This window comes from Coregonus lavaretus (assembly GCF_964263955.1).
Source record: "Coregonus lavaretus genome assembly, chromosome: 9".
Taxonomy (NCBI): domain Eukaryota; kingdom Metazoa; phylum Chordata; class Actinopteri; order Salmoniformes; family Salmonidae; genus Coregonus; species Coregonus lavaretus.
The window spans coordinates 44,969,452-44,997,222 of record NC_139996.1 but is presented as its reverse complement, the minus strand read 5'-3'; the positions used below and the strand labels follow the sequence as shown (position 1 = coordinate 44,997,222).

Below are 27,771 nucleotides of genomic sequence, written 5' to 3'. Positions count from 1 at the left end.
TTCAACTGAAAATGTTATTGATAATTGAGGCTATTACAGTCACTATCAAACTGCCTGTCTCAAAAGCCACTGGAGAATGTATTTCCTTATTAAGCAGTCTGTATACGATGAAATGTTCTTCATCATGCTCTGGTCACCCTACCGAATTGTAATTTAGTGCAGGTTATCCGAGTGGATTTTGAATAGTATAAATGTTTTTTGCCTCTCCCTCTGTATGTGTTATCTAGATCTCTGGCTGTCAAATACCTCCCCATGTGAATTGTTCATTTCCAGAAGTATATCTGCAGCATCCCTGGCAATGTTAAATTTCATTGAGAGGATGTGAATTTATATGCTCTCTCTCATTTACATTACATTTTTGTCATTTAGCAGACGCTCTTATCCAGAGCGACTTACAGTTAGTGAATGCATACATTATTTTTTAATTGTTCATACTGGCCCCCTGTGGGAATTGAACCCACAACCCTGGCGTTGCAAACGCCATGCTCTACCAACTGAGCTACATCCCTGCCCGCCATTCCCTCCCCTACCCTGGACGACGCTGGGCCAATTCTGCGCCGCCCCATGGTCTCTCCAACTCTGCTCTCTTCAAACTACGTCTAGCCTATTGGCTGATATAGCCCAGTAATACCGCTAGCCTAATATAATGGTCCACGTGAGAATCTCAGGTAATTTAAGCTATTTCTTATGTTTGCTCATTTTGATATTGCCTACAGGACGCAAAATTGCTGGACCATGGCTGGCAAGTGAGCTGTCACATACGCCTAAAATAACATTCAGGACTGGGGTTGGATTCGGGACCAGTTCTTGCTGGAGCAGTTGGGAGTGAACAGAAAGCCAGCGGGAGCGGGCGGGTGCGGTATGAAAAGCTGCTGGTGCGGGCGGGCGGAAGCGGGGTGAAGAAATCTCTCCTGCGCAGACCTCTACCCTGATGTTTCTGTTGTGATCCTCTGTTGGAGGAAGACATGTTTTTTTATCGCTCCATTACAGCTTAAGTTTGTACAATTGATTTGTTTGTACTGCTTGTCGTGGTAATTGAGATTGCTTCCTTGACATTGCTCTCTGTGTGAACACAATAACATTGCCCTTGGCTTTATGTTCATGCAACAGTGATTCGTTTCTCCCCTTTGCTGTATGTGCTAGTTTGTTATTAGCTATATTCTGCTCAATTATTATTTTCCCATTGACCTAAATATGTAACTCTCTCTCTCTTGGTCTCTCTCCATCTCTATCCCTCTCCCTATCCCTCTCTCTCGCTCTGAGGGCCAATTGTGGTGTCATGATATGCAAATGCAAGTGTGCAAATGCCCTACTTTCCTATGAATAGACATTTGTGTATGATCAAGTATTAAAACAGGTCTACTTCAAGAGGAGAAAGCTCTTTGTAGAGCTAAAATGATCTGTTTCATAATACAGATCTAATTATTCATTGGCGTGTTTTATTCTGCCATGTTTCTTTCCCTTTGTCATTGATGTGTGTTGTTTTCACCCCTGAGCATGCTAGTGAACAGGAATTGGGCTGAACACACACCTTCTCCCAACATGTGGTATTGTGGTATTGTGGTGAAGGCCTGCAGTCTCCAGTGTCGAGCAGGTGTCTCACCAGTGGCGTGTGTGTATTCATGGCTGCCAAGGGAAGCCAGGATTCCCCCCCGATTTTGTTTAGTTTTTTAGTTTGTTAATGATTTAACAATTTCGCTTTCGTCTCTCTGTGTTTTAATACTAAAAGGTTGAATTAGCATGGGCAGCGCCATTGAGGGCTTCCACCATTTGTATGTAGTCAACTGGGTGGGACTTCAAAATTCCTTGGCTGATCCCTTCTGGTGACCCTGTTGGAGTCATGTCCAACTGGGTCATTAGGAGGGATCAGCCAATCGTGAAGAAGAACATGTACTATTTCAAAATGGAGATTAGCTCAATGGCAATGCCCATGCTGTCACAGACGCTATAATGGCACAGATACAAAGATGAGTCCTCTATCTATGTCAATAGGTGGTGTCTGGACAAAAGGAGTAAGACATGTTGCCACCGTAGCATTGGATTGATTGATGCCAGCAATAATTATTTTTTTGTCGTTTAGCAGACGCTCTTATCCAAAGCGACTTACAGGAGCAATTAGTGTTAAGTGCCTTGCTCAAGTGCACATCGACATATTTTTCACCTAGTCGGCTCGGGGATTAGAACCAGCTGAGCTCAACTGTGGGTAGCCCTGGCGCCCATGCTAGGAAGTTAGGCTAGCAAGCATTTTAGCTAGGTAGCTAGTCAAGGCCATCAAAAGCTAAAAACGTGTACTTAAGTATGACAGCCATGGACCGTTTTGGCAAATCTTTTCTACTTGTGCGTGCATGCACACACATAGAAATCAGTCCCATGGACAGCCACATGATATTTAGCAACGTTGATTGGGCTTAATTATTTTTGGTATCTTTAAGTTTGTTTCCACTGTGTTAGACTAATCATATATAATCTAGTTGATTTGATGTTTAAATGTTTAAGTTGAAATGGTGCTGGAATAGCGGAGGCAGTGCTCCCTTTGGCTTTGTGCTGACTTGTTGTAACTCTCCGTGGTTCTAAATCAGTAGTTGTTTAGTAAACTGTCGGAAACATTAAAATGCTTGACCATGTTGTAGGTCATGTAACTGTTTGTTAGATGCAATATTTGCTTTGTGGACTTCACCGGACAGATACTGCTCTCTGGTTTTGTGATGAAACAAACATATGTGTGGTTGAATTTATTTAGCCACTGTGTGATTGTTGTCTTTTTATTATCTATGTATATGAACGAATGGGCTATAGAGCAAACAACGAAATTATCACAACAGGTTGTAATATGGCTTTTTTCCTGACTTGGCTTCCCCAGCTATTTTATCCACACTCTGCAACTGACACACACAAACACCTTTCACTTTGTTTGATAAAATCTAATCTAATATCGGTTACCCAGAAGTAAAATTTTCGCGAAAGTTGTCATTCCCATTTAACTTCTGTGTGGAATGACATTAACAATTGTGATTTCCATTGTTTGAAGGAAGGAAGCGAAGTCTCCTCCCTCGCAAAAGGAAACTCTCGGCCAAATCCCTCCCTTTCGCTAATTTTACCCGTGTTTATGATCCGTGTGGACACACGTACGAAGCAGTAAACATGGAAGAAGTGAGTGAGGATGTTTTCAACCCAGCTATTTCGAATCTTAGCAGTGTCCATTCAGTAGTCCAAGTCGGTATTAGATGGAACTCCCGCATGTGGGGAAAACAACATGTGGTTACCTAGGTTACTCCATTGGCTCACAGCAAAAACCTGACCCTTTTCAAACCCAATTTTATTGTTGTCAGGGATACAATAGCTACTGCTCACAGGGCTTGAAATCACCGCCCCAGGTTAAGCACCGCCTTTGTGTCATCCTGATTCGTCCAAATAAAAAGTTAAGAAAACCCAAAAACGAGGAACTGCTGCTTGTAATCACATAATTCTACGTGAGTCTTGACAGATTCTTGCCATGTACACGTGAATCTGTCCACGACGGATTAGATAAGGGAGCCTTGCCGCAACCCATCGTGAGATGTAAACCCAAGCATTGGTTGGTTCCCTCCAGTGGGCTATGCATAATTACAACCCTAGCTCAGATGGTGTACAGCAGTGTGCTGATCATTAGAGCGTTCCTGTTTCATAACTTCAATGATCATGGTATTTCATGCATTACATGTCCCCTCTCCATCCATGTGCTGCAAATCCTACATTTTCTCTAATGTTATCACTTTCTTCTCACAAACTTTATCTTGCATGCTCCATTAAGGAGACTGAAGTCCCTGTGTCCCTGTATATAATAGATTATTCTCTCTCTCCTCTCTTTCTCACTCACTCTTTCTCGCTCCCTCTCTCTCCCCTCTGTCTCGCTCTATTTCGTTGTCTGTCACAGGTGTTTTTCTAGTTACCCAGCTAGCACATAACGTTCTGAGAACCATATGTTTCTTAGAGCTTGGTGAGAGCGTGGTTGTCCTATGGTTATTTTGCATTCAACCTTCCCACAATGTTCTGGGAATGGTGCAGCATAGTTGCTTGGCTTTGCAACATCATCAGCACATTTAAGGAACTTGACAATATACACTGCTCAAAAAAATAAAGGGAACACTTAAACAACACATCCTAGATCTGAATGTATGAAATAATCTTATTAAATACTTTTTTCTTTACATAGTTGAATGTGTTGACAACAAAATCACACAAAAATTATCAATGGAAATCAAATTTATCAACCCATGGAGGTTTGGATTTGGAGTCACCCTCAAAATTAAAGTGGAAAACCACACTACAGGCTGATCCAACTTTGATGTAATGTCCTTAAAACAAGTCAAAATGAGGCTCAGTAGTGTGTGTGGCCTCCACATGCCTGTATGACCTCCCTACAACGCCTGGGCATGCTCCTGATGAGGTGGCGGATGGTCTCCTGAGGGATCTCCTCCCAGACCTGGACTAAAGCATCCGCCAACTCCTGGACAGTCTGTGGTGCAACGTGGCGTTGGTGGATGGAGCGAGACATGATGTCCCAGATGTACTCAATTGGATTCAGGTCCGGGGAACGGGCGGGCGAGTCCATAGCATCAATGCCTTCCTCTTGCAGGAACTGCTGACACACTCCAGCCACATGAGGTCTAGCATTGTCTTGCATTAGGAGGAACCCAGGGCCAACCGCACCAGCATATGGTCTCACAAGGGGTCTGAGGATCTCATCTCGGTACCTAATGGCAGTCAGGCTACCTCTGGCGAGCACATGGAGGGCTGTGCGGCCCCCCAAAGAAATGCCACCCCACACCATGACTGACCCACCGCCAAACCGGTCATGCTGGAGGATGTTGCAGGCAGCAGAACGTTCTCCACGGCATCTCCAGACTCTGTCACGTCTATTCCATGTGCTCACTGTGAACCTGCTTTCATCTGTGAAGAGCACAGGGCGCCAGTGGCGAATTTGCCAATCTTGGTGTTCTCTGGCAAATGCCAAACGTCCTGCACGGTGTTGGGCTGTAAGCACAACCCCCACCTGTGGACGTCGGGCCCTCATACCACCCTCATGGAGTCTATTTCTGACCGTTTGAGCAGACACATGCACATTTGTGGCCTGCTGGAGGTCATTTTGCAGGGCTCTGGCAGTGCTCCTCCTACTCCTCCTTGCACAAAGGCGGAGGTAGCGGTCCTGCTGCTGGGTTGTTGCCCTCCTACGGCCTCCTCCACGTCTCCTGATGTACTGGCCTGTCTCCTGGTAACGCCTCCATGTTCTGGACACTACGCTGACAGACACAGCAAACCTTCTTGCCACAGCTCGCATTGATGTGCCATCCTGGATGAGCTGCACTACCTGAGCCACTTGTGTGGGTTGTAGACTCCGTCTCATGCTACCACTAGAGTGAAAGCACCGCCAGCATTCAAAAGTGACCAAAACATCAGCCAGGAAGCATAGGAACTGAGAAGTGGTCTGTGATCACCAACTGCAAAACCAGTCCTTTATTGGGGGTGTCTTGCTAATTGCCTATAATTTCCACCTGTTGTCTATTCCATTTGCACAACAGCATGTGACATTTATTGTCAATCAGTGTTGCTTCCTAAGTGGACAGTTTGATTTCACAGAAGTGTGATTGACTTGGAGTTACATTGTGTTGTTTAAGTGTTTCCTTAATTTTTTTGAGCAGTGTATATATATATATATATATATATACATATTATATTTTTTTCTATTTGGGGGTAGATCAGCTTAATATTGCAGATAGATTGTAACTTCCATCAATGTAATTGTCTGTATCACTTCCAATCCCCCATGTTTTTTTTTATATATATACTCCCCTTTATTACTTTTCAACCCCGCCATCCTTTCCCTACTTGGGGTAAATTAGTGAACAACAATGCTTAGGCCTCTACTTCCAGCTTATACTTACTATCTACATTTTATGGACACAGTCAATTTTACAAGAATTCTATTTTGCTTGTTTTTGCTCCTGAACTTCTTCTACTCTCAACCTCTCCGATCATTTTCATGATGTCCATCCGGTTTGCTTCTATATAAAATATTATTTTCTTGGTATTTCATTACTTTAACAGAACGTTTCCTAAAAGTTCAAACATGTTTATGTTTAATTACATTTTTGGTAATGTTCTAGGAATGTTCTCCAACTAGTTTGCCATTGGGAATGTTCTCAAATAGTTCAGTGAACGTTAAGAAACAACGATATTCTGTCGTTATTTCAGTACTTCAGCAAAACGTTTCCTACAGGTTTCCTCATGGTTCTATTTAAAGTCATGTTCTCAGAACATTAAGAAAACGTTCAATGAAAAACAGACGAAAACATTAGTAATGTTCAAAGAACGTTCTAAGAATGTTATTTAAAAACATACACTAAGTATACCAAACATTAGGAACACCTTCCCACAGCTGTGTCAAGTTGGCTGGATGTCCTTTGGGTGGTGGACCATTCTTGATACACAGGGATACTGTTGAGCATGAAAAACCGAGCACCGTTACAGCTCTTGACACAAACCTGTGCGCCTGGCACCTACTACCATACCCCGTTCAAAGGCACGTAAATCTTTTGTCTTGCCCATTCACCCTCTGAATGGCACACATACACAATCCATCCTCAATTGTCTTTAGGCTTTAACCGTCTCCTCCCCTTCATTAACCTGTCTCCTCCCCTTCATCTTCACTGATTGAAGTGGATTTATCAAGTGACATCAATGACCATGTTTACATGCATACAGTATTCCGAAAATTAGCTCATATCCTGCTTAAGGTCTTATTCGGGATAAGCTGTTTACATGCACTTTTGATATCGTGCTCATGAGTGTCCCTGTATCCATGAATAAACACAAGTTTCCTAATTTAAGTTCATATGGGTTAAATATAATAGTAACTGACTGTAGGCATATAACCTCTCACATGTAGCGTAATATATTGACACTGTTATGCAAGCAGGCAGTATTTCAACCACATAAAATATTCACCCAAGATAAGGTGTGTACATGCCACAATATCCTGTCTTAGATCAGCATATTCCAGGCATCTTATCTGGTTTCTCATAACCGAGATACAAGCTTTTTCGGGTTATTGTAAAAATGTACTGTCATTTTTCCAACAATTGTTTACAGACAGATTATTTCACTTATAATTCACTGTATCACAATTCCAGTGGGTCAGAAGTTTACATACACTAAGTTGACTGTGCCTTTAAACAGCTTGGAAAATTCCAGAATATAATGGCATGTCTTTAGAAGCTTCTGATAGGCTAATTGACATCATTTGAGTCAATTGGAGGTGTACCTGTGGATTTATTTCAAAGCCTACCTTCAAACTCAATGCCTCTTTGCTTGACATCATGGGAAAATCAAAATAATCACCCAAGACCTCAGAAAAATGGAATGGGCCAAAATTCACCTCCACAAGTCTGGTTCATCCTTGGGAGCAATTTCCAAATGCCTGAAGGTACCACGTTCATCTGTACAAACAATAGTATGCAAGTATAAACACCATGGGACCACGTAAACGTCATATCGCTCAGGAAGGAGACACGTTCTGTCTCCTAGAAATGAACGTACTTTGGTGCGAAAAGTGCAAATCAATCCCAGAACAACAGCAAAGGACCTTGTGAAGATGCTGGAGGAAACAGGTACAAAAGTATCTATATCCACAGTAAAACAAGTCCAATATCGACATAACCTGAAATGCCGCTCAGCAAGGAAGAAGCCACTGCTCCAAAACCGCCATAAAAAAGCCAGATTATGATTTGCAACTGCACATGGGGACAAAGATCGTACTTTTTGGAGAAATGTCCTCTGGTCTGATGAAACAAAAATATAACTGTTTGGCCATAATGACCATCGTTATGTTTGGAGGAAAAAGGGGGGTAATTGCAAGCCGAAGAACACCATCCCAACCGTGAAGCACGGGGGTAGCAGCATCATGCTGTGGGGGTGCTTTGCTGCAGGAGGGACTGGTGCACTTCACAAAATAGATGGCATCATGAGGAAGGAAAATTATGTGGATATATTGAAGCAACATCTCAAGACATCAGTCAGGAAGTTAAAGCTTGGTCGCAAATGGGTCTTCCAATTGGACAATGACCCCAAGCATACTTCCAAAGTTGTGGCTCTGTCAGGAGGAATGGGCCAAAATTCACCCAACTTATTGTGGGAAGCTTGTGGAAGGCATCCCGGAATGTTTGACCCAAGTTAAACAATTTAAAAGGCAATGCTACCAAATACTAATTGAGTGTATGTAAACTTCTGATCCACTGGGAATGTGATTAAAGAAATAAAAGCTGAAATAAATCATTCTCTCTACTATTATTCTGACATTTCACATTCTTAAAATAAAGTTGTGATCCTAACTGACCTAAGACAGGGCATTTTTACTAGGATTAAATGTCAGGAATTGTGAAAAACTGAGTTTAAATGTATTTGGCTAAGGTGTATGTAAACTTCTGACTTCAACTGTAGATAAGCTAATGGTATATCAGCCACTGAGCCACTGTCCCTCTTCCTCTCCTCTCCCCACAGCTCGCATTGTGAGGAGCCGGCAGTGGTGTGATATGATGCCTTGCTTGGAAGACGAGGGCTGTGACCTCTTAGTAAACCAGTCGGGCTGGACCTGCACACAGCCTGGGGGCCGGGTGAAGACCACCACGGTAAGACAAGACTGCCAAGCTACTTAACCACACAATATGTCACAGTTAGTGTGACCAGAGTCCGTATAGTCATAAAACTTGTCCAGAGACCTGTGTTTGGCCTTGATGTGTTTCTGGGAATGGCGTAGAGGTCCCTGTGGAAACATTCAGAGCTGCCAACTATTCATTTACTGGAGAACTTAATTGAATATAACACTTTTCCACCTATGTCTATGTGGTCATTGCCTGATATAATCAGTTGTTTGTATGACTGCATCACTTAGCCATTTGAATGTGTTACAGTATGCATTATTTATGTCTATATGTGGTAACAGAAAGAAAACCAAAACTTAAGTGTGTTGATGAAATAATTCTCACTCATGCACACTTAATGTCACTCACTAAATGGTGCTTCTGTCGCTATCTTGTCAGGGCATCAATTTCACAGCTGATTAAGGAGCTCCATTTCAATAGGTTCATTATGCAGCATTAATTTGCATCCCTATCATTGGCATGTTGTCTGATGTTCATAAATGTAGCAGAAGGTTGTGCATTTAAATCTATGCCACCTGCACTGCAGCTAATCAACCTAATAGCTTTTTAAAAAATAACATTTGTACATGCTCAAAGATAAGGCATTCATGTATAATTAAAAAATTTGTTATTGCATTAATTACGGTTACCTATCTATAGCATTTAACATACACATCCTCCTAACATGTATATATAGTGATCTGCCGACTGTGATATTCTTCTGCATTGTAAAGAATCAGGCAGAGTTCTCTGAATTTCCCTCCAGAAGTGTCTTGAAGGCTGAAGGGTAGTCATGCATGCTCAGGTCCTCAGTGCCATGGTTCGTGGGCTGAGACTGGAGGCTGGTGGGCTGTCAGTCTAGTCACTGAATAATGAAACCTGTCAACTCAAGGATCGCTTTCAAAGTCCAGCATTTTATGTGCAGAAATCCTCTGTTCAGGTACCATTGCTTTTAATGGGGCTTGTTTTAAAGATGGACAGGGGGCAAGGAAGCTGCTAACCCTGTAAATTATGTTTCAAATAACTCACAGTTGTGTCTTGGTGGACAATTAGAGCCATCTCCTGTATGGCGGCAGCAGACTCCAATCTCTGTCAATTGTGGACGATGCTATGGGATTCAGCTACAGTGAGGGGAAAAAAGTATTTGATCCCCTGCTGATTTTGTATGTTTGCCCACTGACAAAGACATGATCAGTCTATAATTTTAATGGTAGGTTTATTTGAACAGTGAGAGACAGAATAACAACAGACAAATCCAGAAAAATGCATGTCAAAAATGCTATAAATTGATTTGCATTTTAATGAGGGAAATAAGTATTTGACCCCTCTGCAAATCATGATTTAGTACTTGGTGGCAAAACCCTTGTTGGCAATCACAGAGGTCAGACATTTCTTGTAGTTGGCCACCAGGTTTGCACACATCTCAGGAGGGATTTTGTCCCACTCCACTTTGCAGATTTTCTCCAAGTCATTTAGGTTTCGAGCCTGACGTTTGGCAACTCGAACCTTCAGCTCCATCCACAGATTTTCTATGGGATTAAGGTCTGGAGACTGGCTAGGCCACTCCAGGACCTTAATGTGCTTCTTCTTGAGCCACTCCTTTGTTGCCTTGGCCGTGTGTTTTGGGGTATTGTCATGTTGGAATACCCATCCACGACCCATTTTCAATGCCCTGGCTGAGGGAAGGAGGTTCTCACCCAAGATTTGACGGTACATGGCCCCGTCCATCGTCCCTTTGATGCGGTGAAGTTGTCCTGTCCCCTTAGCAGAAAAACACCCCCGACGCATAATGTTTCCACCTCCATGTTTGACGGTGGGGATGGTGTTCTTGGGGTCATAGGCAGCATTCCTCCTCCTCCAAACACGGCGAGATGAGTTGATGCCAAAGAGCTCGATTTTGGTCTCATCTGACCACAACACTTTAACCCAGTTCTCCTTTGAATCATTCAGATGTTCATCGGCAAACTTCAGACGGGCCTGTATATGTGCTTTCTTGAGCAGGGGGACCTTGCGGGCGCTGCAGGATTTCAGTCCTTCACGGTGTAGTGTGTTACCAATTGTTTTCTTGGTGACTATGGTCCCAGCTGCCTTGAGATCATTGACAAGATCCTCCCATATAGTTCTGGGCTGATTCCTCACCGTTCTCATGATCATTGCAACTCCACAAGGTGAGATCTTGCATGGAGCCCCAGGCCGAGGGAGATTGACAGTTCTTTTGTGTTTCTTCCATTTGCGAATAATCGCACCAACTGTTGTCACCTTCTCACCAAGCTGCTTGGCGATGGTCTTGTAGCCCATTCCAGCCTTGTGTAGGTCTACAATCTTGTCCCTGACATCCTTGGAGAGCTCTTTGGTCTTGGCCATGGTGGAGAGTTTGGAATCTGATTGATTGCTTCTGTGGACAGGTGTCTTTTATACAGGTAACAAGCTGCGATTAGGAGCACTCCCTTTAAGAGTGTGCTCCTAATCTCAGCTCGTTACCTGTATAAAATACACCTGGGAGCCTGAAATCTTTCTGATTGAGAGGTGGTCAAATACTTATTTCCCTCTTTAAAATGCAAATCAATTTATAACAGTTTTGACATGCGTTTTTCTGGATTTTTTTGTTGTTATTCTGTCTCTTACTGTTCAAATAAACTTACCATTAAAATTATAGACTGATCATTTCTTTGTCAGTGGGCAAACGTACAAAATCAGCAGGGGATCAAATACTTTTTTCCCTCGCTGTATGTAACCACAAGGCTTTAATAGGGAAAAACAAACAAGCCTTTTTTTCTAACTTAACTACAAGCAAACCTCCAAAGTTAGCCCTGCCTCGGATGTTGTTATAGAATACATTTGACTCAATTATGTTGAACCCCTTTGCCAAAGACTGAAAAGTAAACAACGTTGCAAAAGGATTGTGCAAGTCACAATAATGTAACCAGTGACATTTTCTACAGATTGTCTCAAAACTATGGATTGGTTTTGACTGCATTCAATTTATCTTATAAACACATACAGGACATTAACACATTACATTAAAATCATGTAAACAAAATCACTTTATGCATTCTCCAAGTGTTACTACACATTTACTTGATTATACAGTACTAAGTAGTACACAATGATTCTAGGACCCAGAAGAACTGCACATTATTTTGTAATTCATGAAATAAGGAGTGGTTATGTAAACTAGTCCTTACATACTTACAAAATGTCAGAGTTATCCAACAGTGGTCATGGAGCTCCACTAGGGCTGCGTTTAAACAGGCAGCCCAATTCTGATATTTTTACCACTAATTGGTCTAGGTGTGCAAGCTTCCGAGCCAGCCCCATGGTAACACACCTGATATAGCTAATCAAGGTCCTGGTGAGCAGCTAATTAGTAGAGAGGGCATCCGGGGGGGTTGGGGGGTCCAGGACCGAGTTTGGGAAACCCTGCTACAGGACTCTGAGGTCATGAAAGATCATGAAAAATGGCACAGACGGAGAAGGGCAACATCTTATGAGTTCCAACCTAACTTTGCTATTTAGTGACTTTTTGGGGTATTATCTTTACTTTTTCTGTACAGCAAGTTCGTACTATTATCACATATGACCGTCAAACACTTGACCGTCGACAGTTACTAACCTCGATTTCGACTTTAAATCCGACTTCAACTTTGAGTTCCCTTGTTCATACAGGACCCCATTTCTTTGTTTCATGGGCTACCAAAGCGCCGCAGGTGTAGACGGCATCCTGGTGAGATTGAGATGAAGGGAAAACCGACGGGCACCCCCCTCCATTCTATTGGCAAATGTCCAGTAACTGGATGAGCTTTGCTCGAGAGTCTCCTATCAGAGACTTGAAAAGCTACAATATTCTATGCCTTGCAGAGACGTGGCTGTATGACTCTATGTACATAGAACTTAGTGGTTTCTCCATGCAGCAGCTCGATTGGACGAAGGCAACCTCAGGCAAGTCCAAAGGGGGAGCGGTGTGCCTCTTCACAAACAACAACTGGTGTGCTGCTTCCAATGTGAAGGAAATCTCAAGCTTTTGCTCACTTGATATAAAATACCTCAGGCCCTTTGATTGGTAGGCTACTTCGGTTTTATAGCGGAGCTGTGCCTAATATGACCAGCTGACAAATAAATATAAGAACACTTATTTCACTCCACTCATCAACCACTGTTTGAGGAGTATGCTCTGGCTGCGTGACAGGTGATATTCAGCCCAAACTCTGCATGCCATGGGCTCTCCAACCCTGTTTCTGCAGCTACCCAGCGCTTAATTTGGGAAACCAAGTGAAATCTGTTCGGGAACATCAATAGTAACATGTTTTCGTAACCAAACATATTTCACTAAACTGTTGACAGCTTCTCTGCACGCTCAAGAAAGGAATAAAGAAGAGAGAGGAGGAGATGGAAACGCATGGTGGTGAGATATTCTGTACCACCCAATTAATTATGAAAATATAAAACATTTCCTATTACTAGGCTATTCAAAATCAAATACAAATTCACTATAATTGTATCCTACCTGTAAGCCGCCCTGCTCAATCAATGAACCAACCACATCACCTAGGGCTATACGTTCTCTCCCAGACTCCTGGTAGACATTTTGGAGCGTAGCACCAGTATGCATAATAATATAGTCCACACTCAAAGGCAATTTGCTTGAATTTGTTTAATTTTGTAGTGTAGGGTAGACCAATTATGTACCAAAGACATCTTAAAATCAGTTTTGCTTCATGATTTTGCTGCCATGCGTAAAATGCATTAGGCTATGTATTGTATAAGGCACAATCATAATTTTAATTCAGGTTTTTTTTTCGGGCTTGGGCTCATAAGACAATGTGTATGCATAAGCTCTAATATGTGTACGGGTGTTTTGAATTAATCATTACCTTAGAACGCGCTGTCCATTTCATTGTGTTAGGCTTTGAAACAACATTCACAATGACCGTATTTTACACTCAGTTTCAAACTGCTGTTGAACTTCTTTCTTCAAATTGATGCAGTGAGGTGATTTTTAAAAGCAGGTTGCTGTTTTGATGATAAGTGTTTCATATGATTTTCGATTGCATTTGCATTGATGTCAGAGTGGTTAGAGGGACAATAGAGCCCTGAGTACCAGGCCATTAGGACCTGATGGTGGTTAGCAAGTTGGGTACTACCAAAGCATGTCCAGAGTGCATAAGAGGAGATTACCATGACTCAATGGTCACGTGGAATTTGACTGTGGTCATGACTGCCGGTGTGGCGGTAATATGGTCACTGCAACAGCCCTAGGCATGACAGTGCCTCTTCCCCTGCAGGAAACTGAAAAAATGTGGCATGGTCCCTCGTATCCGCAAAAGGTTATACAGCTGCACCATCAAGAGCATCTTGACTGGCTGCATCACCACTTGGTATGGCAAATGCACCGCCCTCGAATGGCATAGTCCTACAGAGGGTGGTGTGGACAGCCCAGTACTTCACTGGGGCCGAGCTCCCTGCCATCCAGGACCTCTATATCAGGCGGTGTCAGAGGAAGGCCCAAAAAATTGCCAAAGAGTACTCTGTTCTTTATTTGACTCTTATTATTATCTAACCTGATGCCTAGTCACTTTAACCTGCCTTCATGTACATATCTACCTCAATTACCTCATAAGTCGCTCTGGATAAGAGCGTCTGCTAAATGACGTAAATGTAAATGTAATACCCCTGCACATTGATCTGTTATTGGTACTCCCTGTATATAGCTCCATTGTTGTGTTTTTTATTTTACTCCTCCTGTGATACTATTTTTTATTATTATTATTATTATTTAACTCTGCATAGTAGGGCTCGTAAGCACGCATTTCACGGGGAAAACTCAGCAAAGCCACTACACAACAACACAACACTACACAATTCATGAATTGCATTATAACGGTGACAGACGGTGCCCACAAACTGTTAGGGCCTACATAAAGCTGTTCTGACAGCGGAGCTTTCCTTTCAGCACCATGGAGTGAGTCCTTACCACCACTACACCTGACTATCAGCGGAGCCTTGTCTGGCAGCAAAACAGTTCATTCAGCCTCATTTACTACCTTCTTCAAGTTTGTCTAACTCGATAAGAACCGCATTCTCCTTGAATAATAACGAATGCCGACATAAGTTTTGACTTTTGAACTATACACAAACATTATTACATTTATATTCAGTAAATTCACTTCTCTAAGTATAAGCAAGTGCAAGCAAACGATCTGCGACGAGGTACGCCTTCGTTCAGCACTTTCAAAATGGACACCGACAGAAATTCAGATAGAAGTTAGTTCAGGTAAACTCAGCAAGATGTTGAGGCCTTAACTTTACTCTTCTTTAAGTCACCACACACAGAGAGAGAGAGCGAGAGAAGGAGACGCGGTTAGCCTACCATTTGAAGTATTTTATTAGGCCTATGTGTTCTAAAAAGGATGGAAAATACAATCACTAGGATCCACTTTTATAGGCAATATACCGACACACAGACAGCGCATTGTGCAAATAAAACAACCCTCGCAATATCAATTGGAATTACATGGGTCTATTACTGTTGAGAGAAGAGACTGTCACTGGCAAACATGGTTACAGACCCAACAACCTTATATAGTATCCCCTCCTTGTGGAGAAAATCACAAGCTAATTATAATACACAAAGTAAGCAATGAAATGCATGATTCCAACACTGCCTAAAATGATGAATTAGATACTAATGAGATAGACCTATATACAGTGGGGGAAAAAAGTATTTAGTCAGCCACCAATTCTGCAAGTTCTCCCACTTAAAAAGATGAGAGAGGCCTGTAATTTTCATCATAGGTACACGTCAACTATGACAGACAAAATGAGATTTTTTTTCTCCAGAAAATCACATTGTAGGATTTTTAATGAATTTATTTGCAAATTATGGTGGAAAATAAGTATTTGGTCAATAACAAAAGTTTCTCAATACTTTGTTATATACCCTTTGTTGGCAATGACACAGGTCAAACGTTTTCTGTAAGTCTTCACAAGGTTTTCACACACTGTTGCTGGTATTTTGGCCCATTCCTCCATGCAGATCTCCTCTAGAGCAGTGATGTTTTGGGGCTGTCGCTGGGCAACACGGACTTTCAACTCCCTCCAAAGATTTTCTATGGGGTTGAGATCTGGAGACTGGCTAGGCCACTCCAGGACCTTGAAATGCTTCTTATGAAGCCACTCCTTCGTTGCCCGGGCGGTGTGTTTGGGATCATTGTCATGCTGAAAGACCCAGCCACGTTTCATCTTCAATGCCCTTGCTGATGGAAGGAGGTTTTCACTCAAAATCTCACGATACATGGCCCCATTCATTCTTTCCTTTACACTGATCAGTCGTCCTGGTCCCTTTGCAGAAAAACAGCCCCAAAGCATGATGTTTCCACCCCCATGCTTCACAGTAGGTATGGTGTTCTTTGGATGCAACTCAGCGTTCTTTGTCCTCCAAACACGACGAGTTGAGTTTTTTCTAACCATATGACGAGTTGAGTTTCATCTAACCATATGACATTCTCCTAATCCTCTTCTGGATCATCCAAATGCACTCAAGCCAACTTCAGACGGGCCTGGACATGTACTGGCTTAAGCAGGGGGACACGTCTGGCACTGCAGTATTTGAGTCCCTGGCGGCGTAGTGTGTTAATGATGGTAGGCTTTGTTACTTTGGTCCCAGCTCTCTGCAGGTCATTCACTAGGTCCCCCCGTGTGATTCTGGGATTTTTGCTCACCGTTCTTGTGATCATTTTGACCCCACGGGGTGAGATCTTGCGTGGAGCACCAGATCGAGGGAGATTATCAGTGGTCTTGTATGTCTTCCATTTCCTAATAATTGCTCCCACAGTTGATTTCTTCAAACCAAGCTGCTTACCTATTGCAGATTCAGTCTTCCCAGCCTGGTGCAGGTCTACAATTTTGTTTCTGGTGTCCTTTGACAGCTCTTTGGTCTTGGCCATAGTGGAGTTTGGAGTGTGACTGTTTGAGGTTGTGGACAGGTGTCTTTTATACTGATAACAAGTTCAAACAGGTGCCATTAATACAGGTAACGAGTGGAGGACAGAGGAGCCTCTTAAAGAAGAAGTTACAGGTCTGTGAGAGCCAGAAATCTTGCTTGTTTGTAGGTGACCAAATACTTATTTTCCACAATAATTTGCAAATAAATTCATAAAAAATCCTACAATGTGATTTTCTGGAAAAAAAAATCTCAATTTGTCTGTCATAGTTGACGTGTACCTATGATGAAAATTACAGGCCTCTCTCATCTTTTTAAGTGGGAGAACTTGCACAATTGGTGGCTGACTAAATACTTTTTTTCCCCACTGTAAGTAATATAATAATTGAGATGGTCAAACTATGACATAACGGGAATGATGAGTGGATAAGAGGTAAGCTGTAATTTCGATTAAGACATTAATGAGCGAGCTAAGATGGACATAGTCGGTATGCCTATTTGTTCAGCACTTTTGAAATGGACAGCGAAAGAATTCAGAACATGGGCCTTTCTTCCTGTACACCAAGTACGAACCATAGGACAAATAATGCGGGTATATTTAAGTAATGCCCTCGAAGTCGGTGTTTGGAGGATATATTGTCACGGGTGATGTTGGGCCCGAGACCGTGCCAATATATCCTCCAAACACAAGTTTCGAGGGCATCATCACTTTTATACAACGGCTTACCAATATATTCAAATAATGATTGACATATTTTCATAGAAAATGTTATTTTGATGAATTTTTTCTTGCTATTTCATCCTTCCACAAGATATAATCCCGACACAAATCTAGGGTTGCTACCCCAGTCGGCTGGTCAGTCATTCGTTCTATCGGTTCGGTTGCCAGAGACGCAACCCAGTCGTTCAGTATTTTTGTTCTGTATCTATGGACTCGACCCAGTCATTCATTCTAAATGTTCCATTGCCATACTGGCTGGCAACGTTCTTATCCCTTGCTTGCTAGCTAGCCAACTACGGCTAACTTACAGTCACATCAAACAGTGCAGACAGAATAACAACAAAGTAGCTGCATTTGCATAAGCTGTTTTTTTGTTACATTTATTTGGATACATCCATAACAATGCGCCTGGCATAGAAAATGTGCTCTCTCGTCAGGACAGTGTTTTTCAGAGGAGCTAGCCAACAACACAGCTAACACAATCACTTCAAACTGAAGCTGGAAAGACTGCAAACTAGCTGCACTTAGTTTCGTTTGACCTTTTCTTTGTATATATCCATACAAATCATGCCAGCTGGTTCATGATTTCGACTGGCTGAGAAACGCTGCCTGTCTGTCTCATCCCAATTCCTGACACGTTCATTACTATGGGACAGCTGGAGATCGAATTTGAATATTAAAACAATGTTGCAAATGTCGGCGAGATAGACAGCAAGGTACAGTGGGGAGAACAAGTATTTGATACACTGCCGATTTTGCAGGTTTTCCTACTTACAAAGCATGTAGAGGTCTGTAATTTGGGCAATAGGGACTTTCAGCTCCCTCCAAAGATGTTCTATTGGGTTCAGGTTTGGAGACTGGCTAGGCCACTCCAGGACCTTGAGATGCTTCTTACGGAGCCACTCCTTAGTTGCCCTGGCTGTGTGTTTCGGGTCGTTGTCATGCTGGAAGACCCAGCCAAAACCCATCTTCAATGCTCTTACTGAGGGAAGGAGGTTGTTGGCCAAGATCACGCGATACATGGCCCCATCCATCCTCCTCTCAATACGGTGCAGTCGTCCTGTCCCCTTTGCAGAAAAGGGTTAGTAATGTGTCCACCTCCATGCTTCACGTTTGGGATGGTGTTCTTGGGGTTGTACTCATCCTTCTTCTTCCTCCAAACACGGCAAGTGGAGTTTAGACCAAAAGGCTCTATTTTTGTCTCATCAGACCACATGACCTTCTCCTATTCCTCCTCTGGATCATCCAGATGGTCATTGGCAAACTTCAGACGGGCCTGGACATGCGCTGGCTTGAGCAGGGGGACCTTGCGTGCACTGCCAGAATTTAATCCATGACGGCGTAGTGTGTTACTAATGGTCTTTGAGACTGTGGTCCCAGCTCTCTTCAGGTCATTGACCAGGTCCTGCCGTGTAGTTCTGGGCTGATCCCTCACCTTCCTCATGATCATTGATGCCCCACGAGGTGAGATCTTGCATGGAGCTCCAGACCGATGGTGATTGACCGTCATCTTGAACTTCTTCCATTTTCTTCCAGTTGTTGCCTTCTCACCAAGCTGCTTGCCTATTGTCCTGTAGCCCATCCCAGCCTTGTGCAGGTCTACAATTGTATCCCTGATGTCCTTACACAGCTCTCTGGTCTTGGCCATTGTGGAGAGGTTGGAGTCTGTTTGATTGAGTGTGTGGACAGGTGTCTTTTATACAGGTAACGAGTTCAAACAGGTGCAGTTAATACAGGTAATGAGTGGTGAACAGGAGGACTTCTTAAAGAAAAACTAACTGGTCTGTGAGAGCCGGAATTCTTACTGGTTGGTAGGTGATCAAATACTTATGTCATGCAATAAAATGAAAATTAATTACTTAAAAATTATACAATGTGATTTTCTGGATTTTTGTTTTAGATTCCGTCCCTCACAGTTGAAGTGTACCTATGATAAAAATTACAGACCTCTACATGCTTTGTAAGTAGGAAAACCTGCAAAATCGGCAGTGTATCAAATACTTGTTCTCCCCACTGTATATACAAATCTCCGCTGTTGAAAAAGAAATGTTAGTCTAAAAGAAATGGCCATAGTGGAGTGCGGAAAAAAAAAACGTCTGGAATGCGGTTTTTACCAATCAGCATTCAGGCTTAGAACCACCCGTTGTATAAAAGCAGATAATGAAAGCTCTTACAATATTCGATGATGACATTTCTCTAAAACAGTGTACACCACCACGTCAGAACAGTAGGCTAAGTCCTGAGGGGGAGAGGGACAAATTCTTACGGTGAGACACATGGGCTACTAACAGCTTACTACACAACATACACTTAGTATTACTTTCTTAGCTACAGTATACATATCCTGGCATATTACATAATTTATGCAGCATGCAATACATATTTTTGGACTCACTGTTGTTGTGCTCACTTAAACAGGAAGGTGGTGAGGCGGTCCTTCTGGTGGACAAACTTTGTCATCAAACTTTGTCATCAAAGTCTTGCATTCTCTGGATCTATGGTGCTTTCAAGACAATTGGGAACTCGGGAAAGAAATTAGGTCGAATCATGACTTCCGTGATCTCCAGGTCGGAAAGTCGGAGCTCTAGAAAGTGGCCCGAGTTCCCGACATGGAATTCCGAGTTGGATGACCGTTCAAACTTATTTTCCCAGTTCGAGTTCCCAGTTGTCATGAAAGCACTGAAGTCGGAAGTCCGAGATTTCCCAGTTCCGAGTTCCCTGTTGTTTTGAACGCGGCAGAAGTCATGCTGGATTGACAGCATGGCCAATGTATTCAACCTTTTCTGGCCCATGGTGTTGAGTGTGAATGTTTATAATTTTAAGCTTGGAAAAGAGACCCTTTCAGACAGATGTTTTAAATCCTTATATCGAGACTTGGACCAGACATCCTCTCCACCTAATAGCAGGCAGGGGAAGCAAAATAGTAATTGCTTTGCAACGCTTGCAGTTAGCCACTGATTCCTTCCAAACCACTCATTGTTGAATTTGCAATTTCTGACTTGTTGTGTAATGTTTATGTCCAATGGCCGATGAGCACCGATACATTTTATCTATAATTTATCTTGATATGACAAGGATTGAAAAGGATTTGCCAGTAGAATGTCGATATGATTCATGGTGATGACTGCTTGTCTAGCTAGCTAGCTTGCCAGCTAAGATATTGAATGTATGATGTTGACATGATCAGTCCAATCAAAGCTACAGTAGATATAACGTGATTTGACGTAATTTTATCTGTGGCCAATGACCTTGAGCCTTCTTGGCACTTCTAATGTAAATCTATGGCAGCACAGTTCAAGGGGGCTAGATTACCAACGCCTACGCTCTGTGCTTTTGCTAGCTGCCGCTCCACCACAGGAAGCACTGAGCTAGGCTGAAACACCTGCATTTTGGAGCTGCCCAAGAAAGATACCATGTTTGTATGCAGCTTTACTAACTCAAGGATTTTTTTTTTACAAACTGATATGTAAAATTAACATGCAAAACAGTCAAATAGCTAAACAGGTGTATCTCAAAACAGAATGACGGGTCGCCACTGTAGTGTACACCCGCTGTATTCAGCGCATGTGACAAATACAATTGAATTTGATTTGATTTGAGGTTTAACATATACTTTAGCTTAGTACATGATAAACAATTATGTGCAGCTTAAATTTATGTATATACAAGTTTTTCAGTTTTTATGAGATTGTAAAAATGAATAACAGCCTCAATATATTTTTAACAGCATACTACTGTAATTTATCAAAAAGGCCTTTTACAGTGTGAATGTTACAATGTTAGACTTATTGAACTGATCTTCTTACAACAACATTCTCATATGGGCCCTTAAGCACATCTTCATATTCTGCAATTCAATTTCCATATTTATTGTACAGATCCATGTTTTACTGAGATTAACAAGCATGATTTCAACTTCCTTGGAAATGGCAGATTTGTTGTATCTCGGTACACCCATTCTCTGTCTCTTGGCTCTTTTGTTTCCCCTGATTTAATGTGCCTCACAGCAAGACAATGTCTTCTGTCATTCAGTGGGTGCTGAATCATACACAGTCCTTGTAGCTCAGTTGGTAGAGCATGGTGTTTGCAACGCCAGGGTTGTAGGTTAGATTCCCACGGGGGGGCCAGTATGAAAATGTGTGCACTCACTAACTGTAAGTCGCTCTGGATAAGAGCGTCTGCTAAATGACTTACATTTAAAAATGTATCATGCTCAAACCAAATTCCTTGTGCTTGCACCTGCATATTGTGTCATGGGCAATCTAAAATGGTGCACATGTAATTGTGCCCACCACCAGTTCTTGGGCAGATAAAAAAATGGGAGAGGCTGTTCTTCCCTGCATGACTCAGTTGCTGAGAGAGATTCAGGAAGAAAGAAAAAAAAGAGAGGCGTGGAGAGAGGAAGTAGCTAGAAAACTGGGGTGAGATGAGTCACCAGCCAAATCACCTCAGGCTGACTTTTCTGACAGTATAATGGGCTAACAATGGCAGACAAATCTGCTGCTGTGGAAGTTTTCAGAAAAATGCCTTTGCTTTTTTGCTATGCACACTAAAAACAAATGGTTATATATAGACCTTTTTTACTGCTTTTTAAGGAGGAGCAGAAGTGAACCAAAGAAACCCCAAATAACTTCCAGTGAGTTTGTAAACAACAGCTGTTCCATTGTGGCTGTAAACAGCTAGCTAAGATATCTAATTTAGTCTAGTTGTTTTCTCAAGGTCAAAATTACCATAGTATTCACAGGTGGGATTGTCCTTACGTCACGGGATGAATCTATTTTTGAAAATTAAAGTTAATAGATTTCCCAAAGAAGCATCGTTGCGGGCTGCATGGAACGTTAACAGCAGGAGGTGGCGGCGCCAGGAGGATGTGTAGCACACAGGTAAGTTGTTTATCAAGTTAACCATCTATTCTAGATAACGTCAGCTAGCTACATATAAATAGGATAGACAGCCATTCAATATTATGTTAATGACACAAACGTTAGCTTGATCTGCTAAAAACAACAATGTTAGTTACCTAGCCAGTAGCTAAGCTAGCTAGCTAATGAACAGATTTGTAGTCCCAAAGAGAGAACTATGAAAATACAAAAACACAATTCCAACTAAATATTAAATGCTATATCACTTGAGAATAATGAAGCAAGTCCTGGTCTAAGCTGTCTGCAGATGAAGGTCCCAAAGAAAGTCCCAAGTCCTGGAGAGACTGAAGGGTATATCTCCAATGGGTTATATATGCTATTGGTTTATTGTTACAATTGGTTGTAGGACTACTCAAATACTGTTAAAAGTAACAATGCATAGACCTAGAACATTGCTCTTAGAGATCTAGCTACTGGGTGTGCAGGTAGTTTTTCCAGCCCTGACATTCTGCGTATTATTTGTATTAGACACTATTCATTTAAATATTCAATCATCTCTTGTTTTGGAGTAAGATGAAAGTCTAAACCCACTAATCATTTACATAGGCATTATTTTTGTATGATATGAAATAAAGTGTTGATTCTTTGATTTAAGTTTAGTGTATTTTTTGGTTTTTGAACATTCACTGTTTGTCTGTTTTATTTGGTTGTCACTCACTCTCATTTTGATTTGCAGCTGCAGCGGATGTCCTTGATCATTGGTGTGGGTGTAACAATCCCTTTATGACTGCCCTAGGATGCAACCCCTGTCCACAACAGCACTTCATACCACTAGCTAGGTCTAGTAACGGAAGGTCGATAATACTTGGTTAGCACAAGCTAGTGTTTCATTAAAACTACAGTATGTTTCTTAATTGAAACTAAGTGGGCAATTCACCTGGGTAAAATATAGTTGCATTTTGGAGGAAGCAGACAAAGTTAGGCTGGACAATAGAATGAGTCAAAATTCACCCAAGGCTGAAAAATGGCCAAAGCACATTGGCTGAGCTGGAACACTAGCGCAAGGCCATAGCAAAATAATTGAAACGAACCTTCGCTGAGCCTCTTCTGACTGGAGTGATGCCTAGAATTTTATTTTCCCTAAATGGCACCAAAATATTTCTACCTTTTTATTTTACCACTTCAATCTGTTCTTAGAACATTATTTTTACATTTTAAGCAGACGCTCTTATCCAGAGCGACTTACAGGAGCAATTAGGGTTAAGTGCCTTGCTTAAGGGCACATCAACAGATTTTTCTCCTAGTCGGCTCGGGGATTAGAACAAGTGACCTTTTGGTTACTGGCACAACGCTCTTACCCACTAAGCTACCTGCCACCCGACGAGTCTGAAAAGTAACAACTTGTGTAGAAAGTAAACATCCGCACTTCAATACTGTCACGTGTGCTTATGTCTGCGTAAGGGGGAAATATAAAGAAATTGCAACTTCTGACTATTTCTGGCCTAGCGATCGATGACAGGAGAGTACGCTGCCTAACCTTATGTAATTAGAAAGAGGAGATTATCCTGATTTAAAATGGTGTCAGACTTGAAAAAATATATATATATATACACATTGTGAGATATTTGGCAAAACAGACCAGCATGCCTCGCCATAGGAAAACAATGGGGGGAGCTCAGCGTTCCAAGGGCAAAAAGTACAGTGGGGAAAACAAGTATTTAGTCAGCCACCAATTGTGCAAGTTCTCCCACTTAAACAGATGAGAGAGGCCTGTCATTTTCATCATAGGTACACGCCAACTATGACAGACAAATTGAGGAAAAATAATCCAGAAAATCACATTATAGGATTTTTAATGAATTTATTTGCAAATTATGGTGGAAAATAAGTATTTGGTCACCTACAAACAAGCAAGATTTCTGGCTCTCACAGACCTGTAACTTCTTCTTTAAGAGGCTCCTCTGTCCTCCACTCGTTACCTGTATTAATGGCACCTGTTTGAACTTGTTATCAGTATAAAAGACACCTGTCCACAACCTCAAACAGTCACACTCCAAACTCCACTATGGCCAAGACCAAAGAGCTGTCAAAGATTGTAGACCTGCACCAGGCTGGGAAGACTGAATCTGCAATAGTTAAGCTGCTTGGTTTGAAGAAATCAACTGTGGGAGCAATTATTAGGAAATGGAAGACATACAAGACCACTGATAATCTCCCTCGATCTGGGGCTCCACGCAAGATCTCACCCCGTGAGGTCAAAATGATCACAAGAACGGTGAGCAAAAATCCCAGAACCACACGGGGGGACCTAGTGAATGACCTGCAGAGAGCTGGGACCAAAGTAACAAAGCCTACCATCAGTAACACACTACGCCGCCAGGGACTCAAATCCTGCAGTGCCAGACGTGTCCCCCTGCTTAAGCCAGTACATGTCCAGGCCCGTCTGAAGTTCGCTAGAGTGCATTTGGATGATCCAGAAGAGGATTGGGAGAATGTCATATGGTCAGATGAAACCAAAATATAACTTTTTGGTAAAAACTCAACTCGTCGTGTTTGGAGGACAAAGAATGCTGAGTTGCATCCAAAGAACACCATACCTACTGTGAAGCATGGGGGTGGAAAGGGACCAGGACGACTGATCCGTGTAAAGGAAAGAATGAATGGGGCCATGTATCGTGAGATTTTGAGTGAAAACCTCCTTCCATCAGCAAGGGCATTGAAGATGAAACGTGGCTGGGTCTTTCAGCATGACAATGATCCCAAACACACCGCCCTGGCAACGAAGGAGTGGCTTCGTAAGAAGCATTTCAAGGTCCTGGAGTGGCCTAGCCAGTCTCCAGATCTCAACCCCATAGAAAATCTTTGGAGGGAGTTGAAAGTCAGTTTTGCCCAGCGACAGCCCCAAAACATCACTGCTCTAGAGGAGATCTGCATGGTGGAATGGGCCAAAATACCAGCAACAGTGTGTGAAAACCTTGTGAAGACTTACAGAAAATGTTTGACCTGTGTCATTGCCAACAAAGGGTATATAACAAAGTATTGAGAAACTTTTGTTATTGACCAAATACTTATTTTCCACCATAATTTGCAAATAAATTCATAAAAAATCCTACAATGTGATTTTCTGGAGAAAAAAAAATCTCATTTTGTCTGTCATAGTTGACGTGTACCTATGATGAAAATTACAGGCCTCTCTCATCTTTTTAAGTGGGAGAACTTGCAGAATTGGTGGCTGACTAAATACTTTTTTTCCCCACTGTATTTTGGGGCTAGCGTTTGATGACAACGGAGTACGCTGCCCAGTCTTACATCATTCGAAATAGGAGATTCTCATTATTAAAATGCTGTCCGAATTGAAAAAAAAACTGACATTTCCCCTATAGAAAACAATGGGACGACCTCAGAGGTCCATGAGTATTTTTTATATTTTTGACGTTTTAACTACCAGCAATTGGTCACAGCATAGTACGCTGCCCAAACTTACATCATTAGAAATAATAGGTTATCCTGATTAAAATGGTGTTGAACTTTAAAACATAAAAATACATACATTTTGAGATATTTGGCGAAATAGACAGACATCTCCCAATTTCCCCAAAACAATGGCAATCTGAAAGTTCTAATAGCAGTCTTTTATTTAACCAGCTTAACATTTATCTGCTACCATTTGCCTTTTTGTGTTAAACATTTTGTGGTTTGAACTAGGCCTCTATGTGAAAGCGTGGCAATAACTTATTCACTTTTCATTATTCACAGATTTACTTCTCTGATGACATGGCAGGCACGCAGACAGGCAGACTCCTCTGATGGCAGGCAGCACACCTGAATTTCAGCAAAGCAAAGGCTCTTTTAAGAGATACCATATTTATTAAAAAAAGCTCATGTTCAGTGTCTGTGTCCAGTGTCTATGTGTTTATATGTTAAGGGGGTGTTACTTTGACAGATAATGTTACCCATGTAAAGAATGTTTGAAAAATATATATAATTAACTAAATGTATGGTGTTTTTGGTTAATGCATATGGCCCGTCAGTTTTATTGTTATGCTATGAATTGTTATTTTATGGTTGTAATTGATAAAATGAACTAGTCAATATTTTATATTTAGCAATTCTACTTCAGAAAGGATTTACACTTTATTCAGTGACCTTGATCATTTTGATGTCTGATCACATTGTTTCAAAAACTTTATGAACTGCAATTGCTAAATACTTCCAATAGATGACTGCATAAGACAACAAATTAAATTTCATAAGATCCGTTTTCTCCCTGGATACACCACTCCTCCTCATAGGAAAACACCCACGCTTTTTTTCCTGTCCCTTTCCACACTGCTAACGCAGAGGAAAGACTGAAACATTATTTTAACAGATTACTGTGAATTACTATAATGATTATTCAGGTTTATTATTACCTATTTTCATGCTCATGTTATGAAATTATGCTTGATTACTATTTCAATAACAATTATCAATAATTCTGAACATTAATTCAGTCACCTCTGGTCAAGAAAAACATATTTCCTAGTACATTCATTGTCAAATTCATCAACCAGCATCGAGCCGCTCTGCCTTCTCGCAGAAGTAGCCAACTCAACAAGCCCCGCCACAAACTCCTGCCACCAGCAGCGGTGACTCACGCTGCATTCTCGCGCAAGTGAGGGGCATGTTGAGGTAATTGGCTAACCGCGAGGGTTGCTTGATGTAATTGCTTGGCGGGCTGTGGAAGATGCACTCTTTTGTCTTTTCTAGTTCGAGGCTGTTCACTTGCACTGTCATATGAGATATTAAGACGTTTTTAAACTGTATGTATATTGGGGTTGAGGTTCGCGCATCTGACTTGTAATTATTTGGCTGGGGTTCAGTACCTGCTATTGTTTTTTTTTTTCTCTCCCAAAAGCAACACAGGCCTAATATGGTATACATCTAACTAACTAACTAACTAACTGTAAAGTAATGAGTGACCATTTTAGAAAATCATGGGACATATAGTCTTTGGTTGCATGCTATTTTATGTCAATCATATTGCTGCTTGTAGCCTATAACTGATGCTGTGTGCTCTTATGCTGCCATCTATTGGAAATATTTAGCTATCAAATCAAATCAAATCAAATTGTATTTGCCACATGTCCCGAATATAACATGTGTAGACATTACAGTGAAATGCTTACAAGCCCTCAACCAACAATGCAGATTTTAAATAAAAAATTAAATAAAAAAAGTGTTAAGTAAAAAAGAAAAGCAAATAACTAAAGAGCAGCTGTAAAATAAAATAACAGTAGGGAGGCTATATACAGGGGGGTACCGGTACATAGTCAATGTGCGGGGGCACCGTCTAGTCGAGGTAATTGAGGTAATATGTACATGTGGGTAGAGTTAAAGTGACTATGCATAAATAATAAACAGAGTAGCAGCAATGTAAAAGAGGGGGATGGGGCGGGGGGGGGGGGGGGGGGGGGTCAGTGCAAATAGTCCGGGTAGCCATGATTAGCTGTTCAGGAGTCTTATGGCTTGTGGGTAGAAACTGTTAAGAAGCCTTTAATTTAAAAGTTATTAAAAGTTATTAATTCACATAAA

At 41.7% G+C, this 27,771-nt stretch overlaps 1 protein-coding gene across 1 annotated transcript in view; it reads left to right on the top strand.

Annotated features, from left to right (window-relative positions):
• Nucleotides 1-27,771, top strand: part of LOC311135374 (chemokine-like protein TAFA-5) — a gene marked incomplete at both ends in the record, with an annotated part of 224,058 nt that overhangs the window by 184,614 nt on the left and 11,673 nt on the right. Inside the window, one exon of the mRNA XM_084169313.1 lies at nucleotides 8,536-8,663. Within this exon, the coding sequence (XP_084025439.1) occupies nucleotides 8,536-8,663 (128 nt within the window). The remainder of the gene's footprint in view (nucleotides 1-8,535; nucleotides 8,664-27,771) is intronic.